Source organism: Herpailurus yagouaroundi, unplaced genomic scaffold, assembly GCF_014898765.1.
Source record: "Herpailurus yagouaroundi ecotype Mexico unplaced genomic scaffold, PumYag 182, whole genome shotgun sequence".
Lineage (NCBI taxonomy): Eukaryota > Metazoa > Chordata > Mammalia > Carnivora > Felidae > Herpailurus > Herpailurus yagouaroundi.
Window position 1 is genome coordinate 22,311,269 of NW_024412413.1, and position 14,461 is coordinate 22,325,729.

A 14,461-nucleotide genomic window follows, 5' to 3' on the forward strand; every position below is an offset into this window, starting at 1 on the left:
TGAGAAATATATATTCTTCTTATTTTATTCACTGTAATTGACTCTGATGATCATTATAATGATTATTATGCCATCGATAATGATTTAAATTCATTTGTGCTCCTTGTACACAAACCAAAGGCTATACCAGTATTATTTTCACACTGTGTTCTCTTTTTCCTTGTCGGAGAGGAAATATTTTTGAGCCATATGGGATCCTAATTCTCTGAATGCTTTTAGATTATCAGATGTCTCAACTGACAGTCCTGGATGAAAGTCAAATCATAAGAATTTGCAAAACTGAAAAAAATTAAGAACATTTTGGTGTTATCGTGTACCGGAAATTCCATCTTTATCTTTTCTTCAATTAGGAAAAAAAAATCAGACATCCTGAATATTAGAATTTTCAGCCCAAACTTTTCAACCCTTTTGCTACAAACTTAGTGATCTTTAGACTGTATATTTTTATAAATCTATGGTTCATGTTTCTACTTAACATTCATTCTTTCAAGTTTTTGTTTTATTCAAAAGTTTGGCAGACTGTAGGTAATAGGGATGATGCAAAGATGCTTAAACCATGATCATTTCTCCCCAAAATTTTGCTATTAAATGAGGAATACAGGACATGTAACACCAAATAGAAAGAAATAAGAAATTCTATGGCCTATTTAGCATCCGCTTTAATTTATACAAAATGGGTCCATTGTTAATAATGCTCAAATTAATATGAAGGAATTTGTAATGGTTGTGGTACCAACTGAATATTTTGGAAATGAAACTCCAAAGCTTCTCTCTTTAATTAGAAAAATTAGACAAGGGGACATTTAATAATATTCATCATGAGAAAGAGTGTCTCCCTTTTCTTTCTCCTATCTCTTGTTCTTATTGAGTAGTATTATTTAGTGAAGAAAATGGTGGGAGAAAATGAGGAAAGAGTATTCTTCATAGTATAGATGCCAAAGAAAGAACAGAGGTGTTTGTGTCCCTTGCACAAATTTTCCCTTTGTGTTTAACCCAAGGCGAAATAGTGGAGCTAGATAGCTCTGCAACAGCCCAAAGGACTCTTCTTAGTTGTGATCTTGCCCAGCTTTCTTTAGCCCCTTGGTTGGGTTAACCTTCTGCCTGTCTAACCCACAGTGACCATCTCCTCATACTTAATTCCAGTGTTGTTGCATGTCTTCGTCCATTCAGAGTGCTATAACAAAATACCATAGACTGCTTGGCTTATAAACAGCAGCAGTTTATTTCTCACAGTTCTGGAGGCTGGAAGTCCAAGATCAAGGCACCAGCAGATTTAGTGATTGATAGGGCCCATTTCCTAGTTCACAGAAGGCCATCTTTTCTCTGTCCTCACATGGCAGAAAGAGCAAGGATGCTCTCTGAGGCCTCTTTTATATGGCACTAATTCCGTTCAAAGGGGCTCCACCCTCAAGACCTGAGCACCTTCCAAAGGCCCTACCTACACGTACCATCACACTGGGAATTAAGTTTCAACATATGAATTTGGGGGACGGGGGACGCAAACATTCAGTGAGTTTTCCCAACACCACATTTTTTATTTTAGTATTTTATTACTTTTTAAGTTTATTCATTTTGAGAAGACAGAAACAGAGCACATGAGTAGGGGAGGGGCAAAGAGAGAAAGGAGGAACGGAGAGAAAAAAGAAAAGAGGAAAGGAGAGAAAATCCCAAGCTGGCAGCACAGAGCTCAACATGGGGCTCAAACCATGTTTGAACCATGAGATCATGACCTGAGCCAAAGTCAAGAGCCAGACGCTCAACTGACAGCCACCCAGGCGTCCCCACCATGCTTTTTTAAATAAAGCAAGCCAAAACAAAGTTTTCATGGGGGAAACAAATACTTTCTACTAAAACATTTCAAGAAAAATGTCTTCAAAACCAAGACTAAAACCAAAAATAAATGTGGAGAAAAGTCAGGATTATTCTGGTCAACTGTTTCAATAGGTAATCACCATTCACTGCCCACCAAAGGCACTCCAAGTTACAAAGGACCTGACCACAAACTTTGACATCTCAAGAGTTCAAGGAAAAGTCACACACTGAGGCCAGCCTAACATACCCCCAAATGTTCTCACTGTTTCTGCTCTGTTAAGATTATAATGTGTTCAAGTTTTAAGTGTAAAAATTCTTTCCTATAAAAAATCAAATTTATGTAAAAATGTGCTCCCTTTAGAATCACGATGACTATACAATCTCTAGATGCCTGTCATCTTCAATTAGAAGCTAAAAGCCACTCCCAGACTTAAAATCTGTCAACCCCATGAACACTTTGATAATTTCACATCCACTGAATGTTAACAGAAACCAAAATCCATAGGAAGAAAATCCCTTCAAGTAATTATTTCTGTGAGATTTCATAATTTTAAGTCAAAATTAGAACAGGCAGTTCTGTAGATTGACACACACACACACCCTCCCAATTTTGTTCTCATAACTTTCATTCTTTCTAATATCCTTCTCTGTTCTTCTCTGTGATTATCACACCAGGTCTGTCTAAAATAAATTGTGAATACCCTGCTGTCTCCACTATGACCTCTATTACATGCCATAGCCCACATCTTCATCATTATTTTCAAAACAACAGATCAACACTGGCCAGAGCAACTTGTATGCAAATTTGGAGATAGCTTTAAATAACCTTTCTTATTTAGGGACTAGCTTTCCCATAATTCATGCTTGCCCACTTACAGACATCAATAGGATTATTTGGTTTTGGTGGTTAACTGACTGTGAACCCATCTCTGTCTCTTTATATGAACAATTGACTCCACTCGTTGGGAGAAAGTCCACAGCCAGTTTCTTATGGACACACTAGGATACCAGATGAATTTCTCCCTTCTAATCAGAAAAGCAACAGCTTTTCCAGAAGTTCCTAACTGGGTAAATTTTGTCACATGCCCACCCATAGCTTCAAGGGAGGCTGAAACATTTAATTTGTCCAAACTCCATGGTAGGAGATTGCAAAGGAAGGGATCAGCCTACCAACAATGTCTACCACAACCTAGTAATACAAATGCTGAGTCCATGGAGTATAGATGTTTACATTTGATTGGTATTATTCAATCTCTATCCATGGTTGTTTCAATTTGGACCCTATGTCAGAAGCAATTATGACTTTTATCTTTACCATCTGACTTTTCTTTTTGATTCAAATGAAAGATTGTATATAGTTTGGAAATTTGACTCTCCAGTGAGACCAGTTCCTGTGGTTCTCCAACAGATCATATTTCATCACATTTTCCTCAGATTTCAGTGTCTCCAGGCTATTGATTATTTCAATACAGGCTGTTTACCTCAAGTTCCATGTCACCCAATTCCTCCATCCATTCTTCATACTGTAGCCAGAGTATAGTAAAAAATGTAAGTCAGTTTATGTCCTTCTACATTTTCCATTGCACTTAGAATAAAATCAAAGCCCTTATCAGGGTCTGTGTTATCTATGCCCCTCCAATGTGTTATTTCCCCCTCCAATGTCCTCTTCACCCTCAATCACTAAATTTAGTCTTATTAGCCTTCTGTCTGTTCCTGGAATCTACCTGGCTCTTTTCCCACCTCAGTGCCTTTGCACCTGCTCTTCCTTCTACAATGCCTATCTAATGGCTCTTCTCATGGTTGCGTTGCTCCTTTTAATCACTCATGTGTCAATTTACATGTCACTTTCTCAGAGAGGCTTTCCTGACCATTCTTTCTAACATAAGTCTCCTTTGTAATTTTTTCTCTAACCACAACACTGTATTAATTTTCCTTAAGGCAGATTTTACTAAGCATGTACACTTGGGCAAATTATTAGCTTCTCTGTGCCTTCAATTCTTTATTTGTAAATAAGGGTAATAATTGTACCAACCACAGGGGTTGTTGTAAGCAATAAACAAAATAAAGCCCTTAATAGTTCGTGGCCTATATAAAACTTGGCTAAATAATAATTACTTGTGGGGTTTTTTTTACTTTGTTATTTTCCTGTTTTCGCCACTAGACTATAAGCTCTAAAAGCAAAGGAAGCCTATCTGCTCTGCTCTCACTGTGTCTCAGGACCTAGCCCAGTGTCTGGCACATAGTAAGTGCTCACAACATATTAGGTGAACAAATATATGTTAAAGGCAGTCCTACATCAGTGGTTGTTTCAATTCTGGACTGGACTCCAGTAGCTCATTTCCAGTGTTCAGTAGCCTCCTCTCTGAGACTGCCAGATTAAGTAAATAAAAATATAAAATCCTAGATAAATTGGAATTTCTATGTTCTATCTGGCAACCCTACTTTCCTCACTACCACCCTCACCCTTAACAAGCAATACTTTTTCTCTTTCTCTCTCTCTCCGCCCCTGCCTTTCTCTTCCTCTTTGCTCTTCTCCTCCTAAGTTTATTTGACTGTTTCTGAATATAGCTCTCAGTATCAGGTGACCTCATCATCTTTAAATCTGGAGATATCTGCTCCTTGAGGACAACCGTTTCTTTAATGGACTAATAAATCGTCTTTATGATCAGTCTACCAGTTCCCAGAGGACTAAATTATCCACCTTCAGCATCCCAGCCTCCTTCAGCCTGGACAGGCTTCTCAGGAGACTACAACGGACTGTCTTTTCTCCAGATTCAGAACATGTTAAATTAGGGATACAAATGTCCTTTATCCATTCCCAGACATTTTCTACCTTACTGGTTGATTTTCAGAAATCCCCCTCCCTAAATCCTGGCTTTGACTAAAGAGGGGCGCCTGGGTGGCGCAGTCGGTTAAGCGTCCGACTTCAGCCAGGTCACGGTCTCGCAGTCCGTGGGTTCGAGCCCCGCGTCGGGCTCTGGGCTGATGGCTCAGAGCCTGGAGCCTGTTTCTGATTCTGTGTCTCCCTCTCTCTCTGCCCCTCCCCCGTTCATGCTCTGTCTCTCTCTGTCCCAAAAAAATAAACGTTAAAAAAAAATTTTTTTTTTTAAAAGAAAGAGATGGGGCGCCTGGGTGGCGCAGTCGATTGAGCGTCCGACTTCAGCCAGGTCACGATCTCGCGGTCCGTGAGTTCGAGCCCCGCGTCAGGCTCTGGGCTGATGGCTCGGAGCCTGGAGCCTGTTTCCGATGCTGTGTCTCCCTCTCTCTCTGCCCCTCCCCCGTTCATGCTCTGTTTCTCTCTGTCCCAAAAATAAATAAAAAACGTTGAAAAAAAAAATTAAAAAAAAAAAAAAAGAAAGAGACCTAAAGAAAAGAAATGCAAACATGGCCTTTCCCAGTTGACCAGCCAGATAGTTTGACAAGGCTCTACAGAAGAGCTGAGAAATGCCAAATTGATGTCATGATGTTATTTCCCACCTACTAGCATAGTCCTGGCTCAGAACATGAGAAGTTAGTTGGTGCTTTAGCCAGACTCTATCACTTATATTAACATGCTTGGCTCTAGATTACACTAAGGCAGTTGGAAGAACTAACTGCTTAACCTTTCAGAAGGTAAATAATTTATTTGAAATAAAATGTGTTGGAGAAACCATGGCAGTCAATCCCAGTGGTGTGTCAATATATATGTAAGGCTGTGGCTGAAAATAGCATCATGGGAGTTACTTCTTGGCAGTGTTACACATCCTTGACTGGAATCTCCATCTAGAAAGTGTCCTCTACTGAACATTTGGTTCCTTTTCGGTAGTGAAGGAAACATGAGTGTCACAATCCAAAAGAGTAAAACATTGATCTCAGATCCATCGTGTACTAACTGTGTGAACTTGCTAAATGGTTTCACAGCTCTGGGGGGCACCTGAGTGGCTCAATCCATTAAGTGTCTGACTTCAGCTCAGGTCATGATATGGTTTGTGAGTTCGAGCCCCACATTGGGCTCTCTGTTGTCAGCCCAGAAGCTCTTTCAGGTTTCACAGCTGTGGGACTCAGTTTCTTTGTCTGCAGTATGAAGATATTGCCTCCTGTGTTATAACTTAGAACTTAGAACTTATATTGCTTCTCGGCCTTTTGGCTAAGATCAAGTGTAGAACTTAGAACTTATTAAGGTTCTAAATAAGGTGGACAAAGTACCTGGTACTCACTGAATGCTCAATGGCTGCTAGTTAACATTAATCATTTTAGGCACTTTTTTCCTGCTTCATACTGTGTGGCTGTGTTGGTTATACTCAGGACCAAATTCTTGTTGTTTCACCAGAGAGAAGCCTTCTTTTTAGGGCTCTGTATCACCAGTGAGAGATCACTTGACAAGGACCCTGTTGCAAATATGAAGGTGCCATGTTCCTCTTCTGTTAAGAGCAGGGTGTCCAAGCTAACCTAATTGCTGCTCATTTTTCTCTGTGAGGCACTGGGGAATGTTCAGCATATTAGATGGAAGAACAAAACTCAGATACCTGCCAAGATTATGTACAGCCTACCCAAGGAAAAAAATTTTTTTAAACTTCACAGCTTATGATTGGAAAAGGACACAGGACAGCTGCTAACTGTTTTCATCTCTACTTTTGGCATGTTCTTCTAATAGCTCTCCTGTCACACTCAGTCTGCAATGCAGTGGGAACTAAAAGAGTAGGACTGAGGTGGCCCTCCAGCCCCATCCCACCCCCCTGCTCAAATTCAGCTATTGGGAAAGACCATTTAAAACATTTAATATCCTCCCTACCCCTTTGGGAATGGTGTAACCCAGCTAGACACCACGCTTCAAAAGAGAGAGGGAAGTTAAAGCTTTGCAGTTAGTGAGGGAACGTTTAGACAAGAAAACCCCCCAGGTCCCTGCCAACCCTGATTCCATGATTCAGTGAACAGAAAGGACTGGAGCAGAGGAGGGAAGAATAGGTCAGACAGCTTTCCAAATCCTGTTCTATGAAGAAAAAGTCATTGTTACTCAAACGTTGTGAAATCAAACGTGAACTATGTTGGAACACTTGCTTTCAAATGTGAATTTCATATGGCTCTAAAGCAAAATGCAAATGGTTTCGGTCTAGCTACATTTTTGTACTGAACCTTTTCTCTCCTAAACTAACTGCACTGGAGGTGGTACCAGATAATAGTTATAAGAAAGGCTCCCATTAGCTATGGAAGCAAGTTAACTGCCTACCTCAGAGAGCTATGGTGAGAATTAAATACAGTGATATGTCTAAGGCATAAGAACAGTGCCTGGCACAGAATAAGAACTCAGTAAGTGTGTAATTTACTCTATGCTTACACAAACTGCTATTAGTGTGAAAATCGAAAGAAGACAGTGGGTGTTCATAAGCTTTATATTTTCATATGAATGTATCTGGAAGAAAGTAAGAGCATACAAATACGTTTTGTTCACATCAGCATTTCTTCTTGTAGGACTTGTGGATTAACATCCTTAAAATTGAATAGGCTTTCTCTTGCATCTGTGAAACTTTTGACCAAGACAATACAAGTTACTGTATAAATGACTTTGAGGTATTTTATATATATGCATAATTCTAAAATCTACATGAAGACATGTCTCAAAGGAATTAGAATTGTAACTTATGATATCATCAAACCTTGCACAATACTTTGAAAATAAATACCTGATTACTTAACTTCCTCCCCCCTCTGTCTTTCCATAGCGTCAGAACAGATGTTTCAAAGGGGATATAGGCCTGAAAGATAAAGAGAGGGAAACTGGTAGCATAAAACGCATTGTAATCACGTTCGCTGCTAAATAGTGATCCTAAAAACTAATTCTAAGATATAAGTTATTTATTAAAATATATACCTTACATATATAAGATGCTCTCTAACTTATTGCTCAGTGATGTGACATTTACTTGAATCAATAATCCATGTGGTCTTAAGAACTTAGAAAACTCTCTTCCTAAGCTAAGAATGTGAAGATTTAGTTAAGTTTTGAGCAAGAAATTCCCTTGCAGTAGACAGAATATTTTCAAATGGAGGGCTAAGGTAGAGAGGTAAAAAATATACACTATTTTCCTCCACTGTCATTTCATTCATGTAAGAGAGGGAATTAAAATTGGAAGAAGCGCGTGCACGCACACACACACACACACATGCTTTTAAAATTTTTAAAAATAAAATTGGAAGAAGCACATCATCCATTATCTGATCACTTATGGTACCCGTATTTCTGTCTGATAAACAAAATAAAGCTTTGTTCCAACACTGATAGGGGAATTATAAATCTGGGACTTATCCCAATAGTTACCATCCTAATCATGCAGAAAAGACATGTATTGGGTTTACTTGTAAGTTGATATCAAATTGACTCAAAGCCTTTATAGAGGCTAAGAGGTAGCATTATTCCAAGAATATTATATGTGTGTCTCCATGTGTGAGTTTGCAAGATCTTACTATCATTCTATTATACAAATATTCTCTTTTGAATATTTCAGGCCATTCAAATTGTGGAGAAGAATCTAGTTTAGTTAATTATAGAGCAAAAGAAATTTTCTCCAATTGACAGCATCCTCTTGATTTTTTCAGTCTTTGAGTAAAGAGAGAGAATAAATAACATCCAACTTAAGCCTATATTAAAAAGAAACAAGTTCCCTATAGTGCTTAAATATGTTTCCCTAGCATTTGTAGGCACTTATTATATATAATATGCAATATGAAGGAAAGTTTGCTAAATCAATATGATATGATACTGAGGTTATGAAAATAAGAGGAGCTCTGAGAGAAACAAATTATTAATTTAGATATATTTGAGATGATTTCAATAAATAGCTGTTCTATTTCTTATGTAGAATTAAGAACAAAACACTGCTTTTTATTCTGTTTGGTCATCTTCTTTGCTTATCACTGCTGGAAAAAATCTAATACATAAAGTATGCTCCCCAGAGTCAGAGAAATTTCAGTTTTCAGTGCATAAAATATATTATTTTTCCTCATTACATGACTTAAGAAAGCAATAAAGACCCCCTGGATTAGATATTTCTTGTCAGTAAAAGAACAGCTATTCTAAAAACACTGCCTTGGGCCTTTGATCCTTCTAGTAGGTCATTAACTAAGCAACTTTATCTACTCATTATTATTCCTTAAACGCCTTGTGCAATGTGCCTGGTAGCATGCTAACAAAACAATAAATTACTCCTCAATTGGGCTTGTCATTTTGATAGCATATATTTCTAGCCCCGTAATAAAGAAACACTAATGAAAATAGAATGGCTACTATTTTTTCTTAATGGCTGAAAAATCAGAAGAAAATTTGCTAAACGTCCTTAAATTTTATGTTCATGAACTTTGACTAAGAAGCACATCAATTATGTCCTAAGGATGACTCATGAGTATTTCTGACTCCCTGTTCTGATTCCCTTGCAATCCCCATTTTTGCCCCATCTCTGTGATTCAACTATAGTTTAAATGCCTTTAATTGTGGAGAAGTACTGTTTAGTAGAATTTTCTAAGATAACAGAAAAATTCTCTGTTTGTGTTGTCCAGTATTGTAGCCACCAGCCACGTGTGGCCAATGCATTTTTTTGAAATCAGGTTTGAAAAGAATCAATTAGATATGGCAATTTAGAAGTCTTTCTTACCATTTGGCAGAGACATTCTATGGAGTTAGTGAGGGTAAAGGCTTATTGTGGTGGGTTGAGAAGTAAATGGGAGATGTAGAAGTAGACACAGCACGCGTACTGGTGATGAGGAGGTAGAGGGTGCAGTATAGTAGATGGTTAAGCAGAAGACACACATAATGAAGCTCTACTCCAGAAAACATTGATCTAGCAGCCATGTGAAAAATGAATGGAGGAGGGAGAAAGCTAGAGTTTACGTTCAGCTATTATTGAGGGAAAAAAAAGCTGGGATTTTTCTAACATTTAGTGAAGGCAGGTGATAACATGAGAATAAATTCCAGCTCCCCAGGAAGAATGGAAATGTTTATTGTCCTTGATGGCACATCTGTTACCCAAATGCAAATGAAATGGTTAGTTGTAAGATGTGAAATATTTTATTTTTCTCCAAAAAGCTGTAAGAATCCATGATATTACAAAACTAAGGTATTCTATCATTTATTTTAATAAGAAATGTTATAAATTCCTACCTAGTCCTGAGATTAATTTGTCAAGAAAAAAAGTGCATTCTTGCACTTCTCTGTAATTACTGTTGACCCTTGAACAATGCAGGGGTTCAGGGTGCTGACCTCACCCCCCACACCTGCACCGTGCAGCCAAAACTCTGCATATAATTTTTGATTCCCCCAAAGCTTAACTACTAATACCTTCTGTTGACAGGAAGCCTTAGTAATAGCATTAACAGTCAATTTACATAGATTTTGCATGTTATGTGTATCATATACTGTATTTTTATAATAAAGTAACAGAGAAAAGAAAATTTTATTAAGAAAGTCATAAGGAAAAGCCAATAGATCTGCAGTACTGTACTGTATTTGTTTTAAAAATCAAGGTTTAAATGGACCCTTGCAGTTCAAACCCATGTTGTTCAAGAGTCAACTGTACTTCTTAAAGCTATCTTTAGGTTGCAAGTTCTGAAACACTAAAATGTAATTGCAATGTAAATGTAACTTCAAATTATACAATCTATATTTATACATAAAGATACTAATCAAAAGTTGGACATGACTGAAATCATACTGCTTTAGAACTGAATGAGTATTCATTGAACTACATTTTACGGGTGAGGACCATGAGGCCTAGAAATAATACATGACTTAACCAAGTTTACCCAAACAAGATTTAGATCCAGATCTTCAGATTCCAAGCCTACTGGTGTTTCAAAAAAAAAAAAAAAAAAAAAAGACTGGCTAGATGATGCACAGGATATTTCTGGTATCTCTATATATTACAATAAGAGAGAAAATAGAAAATTTCTAACAGCATGCCTCATTGGGGACAGTGAATCCTTTTCTTTATGTTTCCAAAATTAGTACCATTTCCCCTTGGGCACATTCTCACCATTTGCACTGTGCTTCCCAAATTTTCACTCATTTTTCAAAAGTGTTTGGTAATTATTCCATATGCTAGGAAATTTGCCCCAAAGAGATGTCTAACTTCCCTACAATTTTTCAAAAAGGTTCTTCCTACTGAAGATAGAGAAAACAGTATATTGGTAGTTTAGAAGAACAGTGGTTTTAAGGATTTAATTCTTCAAATAATTTCAGTATTCAAACACTAAAAACAAATTCTCAGGATTACCTATAGATACTAGGTATCTATATTTACTGAAACAGAAGACACAGACAGAAGACAAACACAAGACACATCAGAATTCTGGTCTGTTTTGTGTATGCACAAAGAAACCAGTACATTTCGTATGAGCTGAAGTTGTAGGCTGGTAATTTAGCCCATGGAAAACCTGGTAGTGATCTAACACATAGATGGACAATGTTTTTTGTTTCTTATTTTTTGTCTTCTGTTTTTGTTTTTGTTTTTTCAACGTTTATTTATTTTTGGGACAGAGAGAGACAGAGCATGAACGGGGGAGGGGCAGAGAGAGAGGGAGACACAGAATCAGAAACAGGCTCCAGGCTCTGAGCCATCAGCCCAGAGCCTGACGCATCAGCCCAGAGCCTGACGCGGGGCTTGAACTCACGGACGGCGAGATCGTGACCTGGTTGAAGTCGGACGCTTAACCCACTGTGCCACCCAGGCGCCCCTGTTTTTGTTTTTTAAGATCCTTTTAACTCCTTTTGGAAAACCCTTTAGAGACTAAAAGTCAAATATAGAGTGGTATCATATATCCTACTCATGACATGCTAGTCCATTTCTGAAAATAAAAACACTTTCTCAAAATGAAGCCATTTATATTCTTAGCCATGTTCTATTGTGTGCACAGAGTAATTTCTTGAGAGCAATGTTTCCTGTGGCATTTTGCCAAGACTGGCTTTATTTGTTTTTCATTAGGCTTTTCATTATCATGCTGCTATATACCTGGTTGGTTCTGCTTCCTCTGAGAAGGCCAGGGTAGCTTAAGCATAGGAATGATACCATGAGTAGGTGGAATGTTTGTGTCCAGTGAATGCCCACTTTAAATCTCTAACTATGGTACCATTCTTACAGCTTTAATCTTTCTAAGAACAATCAATTATCCATTATAATGTAGTATGATATTAAATTGTTTATATCCATCTGTTCTGTCCCTGTACAGAGAAAGATATTAGTCTCACTTTGTACCACACTAGACTGGCCCATCCTCTTTTTATTATCTCAGGAAAAGGCATCATGATCCACCCCCACTGCCCAAGACTAGAACTAATGTGTGTCCTGCGTTTCTCCATCATTCAATATATTCAGTCACTGAATCAAGCTTCTTGATAGTTTTCAAACCCACCCATTTCTTTCTATCTCCCATGGTCACCACCTTGGTCTAAGCCCACATTGTCTCTAGAACAACCACAATAGCCTCCCAAGAGTCTCCATGCTCTCAGGATTGCCCTTTCCAATTCACTCTCTTTTGCTTTAACTATCAGCACCACCGCTCTCCATAAATGTGTGTTCTGTAATTTCTACTCACAAGTGTTTTTGTGTTACACATTAGTAGGACAGTTTGATTTGTTCAGAAGAGGAGTGATCCAGTTCTGAGCTTCTCTACAGACCTCTCAATTTAAAGGAAAACTCTAGCTTACAAACTACAAAAGACTAAAATCTTTAGGTACAAAATAAGCAATTTATAAATTTTTGTATTAGAATATTAATCAAAGGCCTAAAAAATCATTGAAATCAGAGAATTTCAGGATTAGGTTGGTCCTTGGAGACCCTGTAGCTCAACTTTGTCATTTTATAGGTAAGGAAACAGAGGCCCAGCCACAGAATCTAAAATTGATCTTTCCAAATTTGAAATATCATCATGTAACTCCTTTTCTTAAAATTTGTCTGTGGCTTCCTGTTACGGTCAGGATGAAGTCTGAATTCCTCAGCCTGGTGTACAATGTCTGAACAGTCTGCTTTGGCTTACCTTGCCAGCCTTACCTTTTGTTCCTCTCTCCAACTCAGCCAAGAAGCCAGTGCTTCCAAATGTGCTGTGTTCTTTCTCACCCATAGGACACTGCACATAATTCCACTTTTGTCCTTCCTCTTTTCAGTGCTAGGTCCTAACCAGGCTTCAGTCATGATCTCCAACTGAAAACACATCCCGGATCCCTTCAGGGCCCCCAAGCACGTGCTACCACCATAGCATATTCACAGCATCTTAACTGAGTTTGAAAATCTGTTTCCATACCTGGAATGGAAAGAATAAAGACAGGGGCCTGCAAATTATTCATTGTTGTATCGCCATATCTTGATCAGAGATGTCTGGCATTCAGTGTTTTAAGATTAATTATTAATTCTCACTTTTAACCTGCCTAGTATGCTATAATTTTTAATCAGTTTTCTTCTCAAAATCTATTTTAAAAATTGTTTTTATTATTTATATATTTTTTGAGACACAGAGAGCACATGCACAAGTGGGGAAGGGGCAGAGAAAGGGGGATAGAGGATCTGAAGCAGGCTCTGCACCCACAGCGGACAACCCAATGTGGGGCTCAAACTCACGAACTGCAAGATCATGACGTGGGCCAAAGTCGGACACTTAATCAACTGAGCCACCCAGGCGCCCCTCAAAATCTGTTTTTAGGGGAAGACAAAACTGATTCATTCATATCAACATATAGGCAGATCACTGATGATCCTAAACAGCAGCTCTTCCTAGAAGCATTTACATTCTTCCAGGAACAGAGTTTGAAGCCACAGGAATGAGTCCCCAATACAGATAACCCAACCATAAATAGTAAGTCATGAGAGCATTTCTGGGGGGAAGGAAGCTTTCCCAGAACCTTCAACTCAGTCACATAGGTGACCCCTTACTTGCCCTCACCCTCACTGAAGAATGACTGTTTTGTATGTAGAAATCAGATCACTTGTTGGTTATTTTTCTCTGCATTAAATAAATCATTATTTACCCATAGTAAAAATGCCTGAATTAACTTGTAACACTTCTGGCTTTGTTTCAGGGAAGTAATGTTATGGAAGATCAGGATTTATTGGAAATTGGAATCCTTAATTCTGGGCACAGACAAAGAATTCTACAGGCAATCCAGCTCCTTCCAAAGGTAAGCAATGCTTTCTTACCCTGGCCCTATGTACAGCAGTTTTGAGTCCAGATGTGCAAGGGTTATTAGTACTTAGGACAACATTTCTACATTTTGATGCAACTCCCAAAAGCAGTTCTTATTAGGTCCAGCCAAACATTCAGACTCACAAGACTACTATGGGCCATGCTTGGCTTTAGGTTTACCAGAAGGATGTCACAGAGGAAACTCCACTGACCATCAGGGCACCTTCAGAGTTTCTCTTCAGTGAGAGTCCTTTATATTGGTACAAACATCAGCACAGGCCTCTCAGGTGACAGCTCAGGTACAAGAAGACAAGATCAATATTGGATGAGTGTGAGAATGGTCCTGGATTTGAAGTGTCATGTCCCATAAGAGGCAATATCTCTTGTACAATTCTGTAAACTTAGCCTCCAGGGGCAAGGAATCCACCTAATTATAAGCGTCATCACTCAAGAAAGACCAAAGTATCACATCCCCATCAGGTATTTATAGTTCATGTATCAATCCTCC

The 14,461-nt window shown here is 38.4% G+C and overlaps 1 protein-coding gene across 11 annotated transcripts in view; it reads left to right on the forward strand.

Moving 5' to 3' along the window:
• ANKS1B (ankyrin repeat and sterile alpha motif domain containing 1B) overlaps positions 1 to 14,461 on the forward strand; it is a 909,382-nt gene that overhangs the window by 576,721 nt on the left and 318,200 nt on the right. For all 11 annotated transcript variants that reach the window (XM_040491122.1, XM_040491120.1, XM_040491121.1 and 8 more), the window contains one exon: positions 13,850 to 13,948. In XM_040491122.1, the coding sequence (XP_040347056.1) occupies positions 13,850 to 13,948 (99 nt within the window). The remainder of the gene's footprint in view (positions 1 to 13,849; positions 13,949 to 14,461) is intronic.